The 7,859-nt window shown below is 46.4% G+C and overlaps 1 protein-coding gene across 1 annotated transcript; it reads left to right on the plus strand.

Annotated features, from left to right (window-relative positions):
* Positions 1–4,237: 4,237 nt before the first annotated feature.
* On the plus strand, positions 4,238–6,770 carry SKIDA1 (SKI/DACH domain containing 1). The gene has a single exon (XM_058034479.1). The coding sequence runs from the start codon at positions 4,305–4,307 to the stop codon at positions 6,768–6,770; it is 2,466 nt and encodes an 821-aa protein (XP_057890462.1). The 5' UTR covers positions 4,238–4,304.
* The last annotated feature ends 1,089 nt before the right edge of the window (positions 6,771–7,859 follow it).

A 7,859-nucleotide genomic window follows, 5' to 3' on the forward strand; every position in this document is an offset into this window, starting at 1 on the left:
GCAAAAGGTTTATTTAATACTTGTCAATACCTGAAGACATAGTCCAGCATTAGCAAATAATAATAAATAATAATAATACTCTAATAATGTGGCAATCCTATTGTGAAAACGCACATGACCCTTAGGTTTTCCTGAAGATTTTCAGAATTCTCCCCATTAGTACAACCGGTGGTGGACATTGCTGTTGCATTTCCCAATGAAACGTTTAAAAGACTGTAAATGGTGTGTGCATTACTACCTTGCAGAAGGAAGAGGTCAGGCTAAATTGCACTGGTATTTAAACATAATCATACTATGAAAATAAATCAAAACATCACGTAAAAGGAGTATTTTAAATGTTACACACGTTTTCTTTCTGGAATGACATGGCTAAGCAGTTCCCTTTGAGCATATATATTTTAACACAAGTTTACAAAAATAAAAGTATGTGATTTTCAACAAATGGGAATAGGTCTACAGCAAAGTATTATGAATATTATTTTGCTCTTTCTTTCCTAATGAGGTTTATCCTTCACCCAGACAGTTTTAAGACTGAAATACTACTGGCTATAGAGTGTAGATTGCAAATTGCACGCTACTCAACGTGAAAAGGAGCACGTTTGATTGATCGCCTCTGTGTGTGTATGCGCCCATACACACAACTCTCTGTAGTTGCATGTGTATGTATTTGGCAAAACTGGGCATCTCTGGCGTCCTTATCTTAAGAAATGTGAGACAAACATCCATTCCTTTAATCGTGTTCATCTTTGATCACCAGTGAGGGTGACACAGTCCACAAAATTAACAAAGAAATTCCCTTGCTTTTGAGACATAGCTGCATATACATCTGGGTCTGCACACACATGCACATGGACACACAAACAGGCAGACAAAAATCCCAATAAGTAAATTATGGCATAACTTTTCATGTAATTGACACCAGACACCTTTAATTTTTCATTTTTATTCTTTTGACCAGCCTTCACATTAACAATCTAAGCCATAAATGTTGGTGGCTATTGATCGCAATCCCCTGTGTGCGTGCAAATCCATTTTCAAGTCCCCTGCCTTTAATGTGCGTGTGCGTGTGCAAGGGGCCTCTGACGGCTGTTTATCAGGATCTCCCCCAGCCTGCTTCAAGACGACCCCGGATACACAACGTGTGCCGATGGCCAAGGGAAAGCACGCACACACACACACACACACGCATACACACACAAAAAGAGCCAAACCAAATGATGGAGAAGTAAAGAAACAAAGCTCTCTTGTGTGAGATGCGGAGAAAGATATGCAACCGAAAGTGTGTGTAAGTATACGGTGGGGATGTGTAGGTTGGGCGCCTGACATTTCCCAAGACTTCTCGTGGGTTTCTCCCTGCCGACATCTGGCGCTGCCTCGACCCCGGTGCTCATGGCCGCACCTTTCGGGAACCCGAGGTTTGCCGAAAAGCCGTCACTAGTTTTAAACGTTTGGTAGCACCGGAATTTAAAATAAAAATAAAAATAAAAATAAATTTCAAAAGGGACATTTTTTAAACAGTTGTCGAATCCCACTGCCAGGCTATCACCGGCAGCGCGTGGGTGAGGGTCTGGATGCCCGTGACTCCCTCCGTGCGAGTGCACGCGTGGATTTACACGGGAATCCGACCCAGCTGAACTACCTGACAAATAAAGGACTTTTCAGCCCATCGAGCTTTTGGGTAACGTCTTCTGAGCAGCTTTCTCGGAGTTTACTGTTCCTTTACTGTTGACTCCATAGCCTTAACCTTAAAGCAGGGGGAGGAGAGCAGTAGGGAGGGGGTGGGGGTGTTCGCAGCATATAAGTACATCAGGAGGAATTTTTAAACGACCTTATTGTCTCTAGCTCTAGAAAGACCACGATGATTTCTCTTTAGCGCCAGCAGCTGTTTTCTTTCGAAACTTTGCTTTTTTTGCCTCTCACACGAGCGAGCCGGAGAAAGGCAAGGCTGGGAGATCCAGATGCGAGGAGAGGGAAGGAGAACTCCGCGGATGGTCTGAGCTGTGCCGAGGCATTGTTCACTGCTGCCTCTCGGTTACGTTTAAAGGCTGAAATATCACGAGATCCACTCAATGATCCTTTTCTAATTCGAGGGACAAAATGTAATTTGCTGTAGCTCTGCTTTCTCGGATGGGAATACTATCCCTAGGTTTCAGAGGGAAGAACTAGGCATCGCCGTTCGCACACACATGGATTAAGTTGAACAGCGGCGATTACATCTGCGCTGAGAGCAACAGTAGTCCAGGGCTGACTTTTCAAATCTCAGCCCTCCGAGTTGGAGGCTCCCTTGAATAGACTTCCTCCATTCCCGGATGCACTTCTCCAAATTCCCACTTCTCTCTCGAATTCCTGGGAAATTGGGGGCTTGCCTGCATTTCGCCTTGTCATGCAAAACGGCGTTTTCACAGAGTGATTATGCGCTTTCTTTTAGCTGTACCTGACGGGGTAACACGAACTCCACGCACCATATTGCCAACACGCGGAGTGGATATTGACGTTTGCGATTGAAGATTTTTTTTTTCCTCCGTCGATTTTTTTGCCAAGTCACAGCAGTATGAGATGTCTCATTAATCTCGCGGATGTGTCTAATTCTGGATGTGCAGTGATACATAAAAGTGCTGGTGTTTGTATCCAGCGGAACACTGGATGCACGGCAGAGATTGGTGATTTTTTTTTTTTTTTTTCGCAGCGCCTAACGTGCAAACCGCAAGCATCACTTTAACGTGACAAGGGAGAGGCATGCAGCTATCGCAACATTTGCGAGATCCTCGTTCTTGACACTCGAATAATTTAACGTTCCTAAGAAGAGGTTAAACCTTCATGCTGCTTCTTCAAATTGATTTTAAGGGGCTGCTATAAATGGAGCATCAAAAATCTTCGGCAGTGCTACTCCGAGCGGAATATGCAAACTGCGAGCCAGAAGCATCCTAGCCCGATGTAATATCGTACATTGTGTGTTCCAGCACTTTTTTTGTTATTACGTAAAGGCTCCTGGAAACACCTTGGATATTTTACATTCTCCTTTCTCTGCTGGAAGCAATCAGCACGCAGGAATCCTGACGTGGGCTCTGGGACTATAGGACATTCCAGCTCGTGATCCAGCACGGTTAATCGTGAAAAGTGTATACATTTCTGGCTTATCTATGCTTTGTTATGGGTCTGACGTGAGCTCACGTCCTCCTCCCCCCTCCTGCAATATTACTGGCAGAATTTCAGTTAAAAGTGTTATAGTATCACGGTGCGGGAACCCGTGATATTCAGACAGCAAAAATAACCTTAGTACCCGGCTATAAAAAGCTAATTAAGCAGAAGAGGAAAATCAAGAGAAACTCGAAAATGTAAGTACTCCCTCTCGTTAACAACCGAACATTTAACTTTGGAGCCTCAGAAGGGGAAATACCAAGCTGTTCTGCACGTTTTCGCTAAGCTTCATTTTCCACACAATGCAGAATAAAACGCTAGTTTAAAGCGGCTACGTTACCGAAGGATTTTCCATCGCTACGATCAGACTTATGTCCTTTAAATTCACGGCATGCACAAAAGAGCAACGTTTGTCCAAAACAGGCTGAAAATATACGGAACGATATGGGGGAAAAGCATACAAATCCTTCCTCCGAAGCTAGCGACGAGGAAGTCTGAGAGGGCTGACTGTGTTTGAGCTCGGATTGTTTAATAGAAAGATTTATATACTAACTGTATTATTTACTTTGGGAGGGGAGGTGGCAGTATAAGGGTATGCTAATTAGTGGGAGATTTTTTGGGGGAAGGGGTGGAATATCAATTTTTATTGCATCACCTGTCAGGAGTGTCCAATCAGCGTTGGCTTTAGGGGAATTAATTGATGAAGGTGTCTCCGGACGAGCTCACTTCACTCTGTCATTTTATTTGTAGCTAAAGCAGCGGCGGGAATAGCAGCTGCATTTCTTTTCTCTTCCTCCCTTCACATTCCATTATCATAGTTTCCAATGGAAAAGCAGGGAATGAAAGGGAACAGGTACTGATCTTCAGCAACAACTTAGAGAAACACTTTGGCAAACCTGATTTTTAAGATTATATATTGATTGTAGTCTCACAGTATTTTTTAATTTATTTTTTTTTAATTTTGTCTAAAGTTGGGCACTTCATTCACCAGGAATAACAGCCTTTGTTATATTTTATTAGCAGGATGCCTTGAGACAAATACAGCATCTGGCTGAGGATTGTGTGTGTGTGGCTTTTTCTTTTTTTTTTTTTTTTTTTCTTTTTTTTTTTTTTTTTTTTCATGTCTCTCTCTCTCTGCAAATGCTGGGAATAATTTAATTCACGAAATGGGAGACCTGAAGTCGGGTTTTGAAGAGGTGGATGGCGTGAGGCTCGGCTACCTCATCATTAAAGGAAAGCAAATGTTTGCACTCTCCCAGGTTTTTACAGACCTGCTCAAAAACATCCCGCGAACTACCGTGCACAAGCGAATGGATCATTTAAAAGTAAAAAAACATCACTGCGACTTGGAGGAGTTGAGGAAACTCAAAGCCATCAACTCCATCGCTTTCCACGCCGCCAAATGCACCCTGATCTCCAGAGAGGACGTGGAAGCCCTATACACATCCTGCAAAACCGAACGGGTTCTTAAAACGAAACGAAGGAAACTAAGCCGGGCGCTGTCTGCCACCGATCTCCGGCCGGAGCTCGCTCCCCCCGACCCCTTCTCGGGCTTCTGGAAGGAGAACAAACTTTGGCTGGGTCTGAGCGACTCTCCTCGGCCGCTGCTGCCCGTCCGGAGGAAAGCTCTGCGCCCGGGGGACACAGCCTTGCTACCGGCCGCTCATCTACCTCACATTTTTAGTAAATACACTGGCCACAGCTACCCAGAAATCGCTCGGGCGCCTTGCAAATCCCCCGTAAACTATGAAACGGCGCCGGCGGTGGGCGGCTGCGTGCCCCTGCGCTCCCGTCGCCCGCTCGCCGCCGCGGCGCGGCCCCGGCTCCCGGCCGCCGGTCCCCCGCCCCTGCCCGCCCGCTGCCGCCGCCGCCGCCACGGGGCGGCCGCCGCCGCCGTCACGCTGGGCCCCCCCGGCGGCGCCCGCCGGCCCCTGGCCCTGCCCCGGCCCTGCCGGCCCCGTGGCGCCCCGCGGCTGCCGCTGCCGCTGCCCCGCGGCTTCGGGCCGCCCGCCTTCCCCGAGAGCGGCAGCAGCGACTCGGAGTCCAGCTGCTGCTCGGGCCGCGCCGCCCACGACTCGGACTGCGGCTCCAGCCTCTCCAGCTCCAGCGAGGGCAGCTCGGAGGAGGAGGACGAGGAGGAGGAGGAGGACGAGGAGGGCAGCGGCGCCTCGGACTCTAGCGAGGGCAGCTCGGAGGAGGAGGAGGAGGAGGAAGAGGAGGAGGAAGAGGAGGAGGAGGAGGACAGCACCTCGGACTCCGACTCCAGCTCGGTCTCCAGCCAGGTTTCGGTGCAGAGCATCCGCTTCAGGCGCACCAGCTTTTGCAGCCCGCCCGGCGTGGTCCACGCCAACTTCTTGTACCATCTGGCGGCCGCCGCCGCCTCCCGGCCCCCGGCCCCGGCGGAGCCCGGCGGGCTGCCCGCCCTCCGCGGCGCTCCCGGCGGAGTCAAGCCGGAGCTGCCGGAGGAGTGGGGCTGCCCCGGCTGGGCTCCCGCCGCCCCGGCGCTGCGCTGCTCCGGCGGCCTGGGGAGCTGCTTCGCGGAGATAAGAGATGATAGGGTATCCGAACTCACATTCCCACACTCTGAATTTTCCAATAATGCCAAGAGTACTGACCTAACAATTAACTGTGTTGCAAAGGGGGCCTCTTCACCTAGCCCAAAGACAAACAATGCATTTCCACAACAAAGAATACTCAGAGAGGCAAGGAAATGCCTTCAAGCAACTACTACACACCGTGCAGATAACAATACAATAGCTGCTAGGTTCTTAAATAATGATTCTTCATCAGCGGCAGCAAATTCAGAGAAAGATTCCAAAATCCCTCATTGTATTGAATTTGCCACGGATTTGCCCTCTTTACAAACTGATCCTGCGGAGGATGCTGCTTCTCCAGGGGCAGCAGCAGCAGCTGAGCTCCAGTGCACTGATACAGGCAATAAGGCATTGCCATTCCTGCACAGCATTAAAATCAAAATAGAGGACAGCAGTGCGAACGACGAGTATGAGCCTGATCTTACAACACATAAGCTAAAGTGTGAGTGCAATGATACTAAGGATGAGTTTTACGGTGTGACTGAGAGTAATAACCAGGACGCTTTATTAACAGTCAAGGAAGATTCTGCATGCACTGAGAAAGAAACCACTTCCTTAAACCCACTGACTCAGAGTCAGGTCCTCTCATGCACTTTAGGTACTCCAAAACCTGAGGATGGGGAGTATAAATTTGGAGCAAGGGTGAGAAAAAATTACAGGACACTGGTTTTGGGAAAGCGACCTGTACTGCAGACTCCTCCAGTCAAACCAAATTTGAAATCAGCTCGAAGCCCACGTCCTACAGGTAAAATTGAGACACATGAAGGAACACTGGATGATTTTACAGTTAACAATAGACGCAAAAGGGTAGCCAGCAATGTAGCATCAGCAGTGAAAAGGCCATTTAATTTCATGGCAAATTTTCCCTGTCCACCATCACTAATTATTGGCAATGATGGGGATTTGTTGCCAGCTTATTCCTTAAACACCACTAAGGATTCCCAACCACCTCACAAGGCCCATCCTGTATGGAAATGGCAGCTGGGCGGTTCTGCAATACCTCTTCCACCTAGCCACAAATTCAGGAAATTTAATTAATAAAGTAGTTTGGAAAATATTTTCTTGAACCACCTTTAACTTTCTTACCTGTTTTTTTTTTTAACTCTGCAGCGTGGTTTGTACAAACCCATTAATGCTATCCACTATTGGAATCCTGTTTTATCACATTGTGAAGACAGAATCTGGATTACTATTTTATTTACCATTACAACAGTGGGGGGTTTTTTCCTTATTTTGGGATCTTGGTGGGTTTTTTTTTTTTTTTTTTTTTTGGTTGTTGTTGGTTTGGGCCTTTTTGTTTGTTTGTTTGTTCTGTTGAATTGTTTTTGTTTTTTGTTTTTGTTTTTGGGGGTTTTTTTTATTATGTTACATTCCACAGAGTACTTCAGGCTAAAGACTCAAGTTAAACTCAGTTATTATGGTAGAGCTGGAACACTTTACTGTTTAAATGCTAATAATGCACCAGTACCTCAATTCAACTGCTGCAAATAAATGTCAAAAGGTTGAATAATAAATATTAGAATGAGCCATTAAATTTATGCACTAGATTTTGAAAATGGAAGTCTAACTGTTAATTCAGTTAAACTTTGTTAAGTTACATGGTTGCACAGTAAGGGTTCACTATAATTCAATGTGGCAGCAGTATACTTTTCGGGAGCTTTGTTTTCGGGTGCAGGGGTGTCTTTTTTGAAGGGCAGTTGCACTTACTCCTTCTTCTCCGGTTTGGAAAAGACTGGGGTCCGCCTACGACCCCAGCGCTGGGAAAAGCTGCCTCATTTGAAACCAGTAAATAAATGTGGAATTCTATTTTTGGTAAAAGGGTGTCTTTTTACTTGTACAGCCACTCTTTGCAATTGGGAAACCTTTTTGTTTCACCCAGAGGTCTTAAATAAGGTTACTGTTATCCACTAATGTCATATTTAAGTTGTGGTCTGAACATGCCCCTTACAAACTTGCAAAGCAACTAAAATATTTGCCCGGCCAGCAGTACAATTTATGGTCCAGCCCCTTATGCTGGCTGGAGGAAATAGCAAAGCAGTAAATACAACACAGAAAGTGAAATGAGAGGCCGTAAGTGGAAAGATTACACAAAATTAAAAGACCATGTTGTTCATAGCTTTTTGGCAA

The sequence above is a fragment of the Melospiza georgiana genome, chromosome 1 (assembly GCF_028018845.1).
Source record: "Melospiza georgiana isolate bMelGeo1 chromosome 1, bMelGeo1.pri, whole genome shotgun sequence".
NCBI classification, from domain to species: Eukaryota; Metazoa; Chordata; class Aves; order Passeriformes; family Passerellidae; genus Melospiza; species Melospiza georgiana.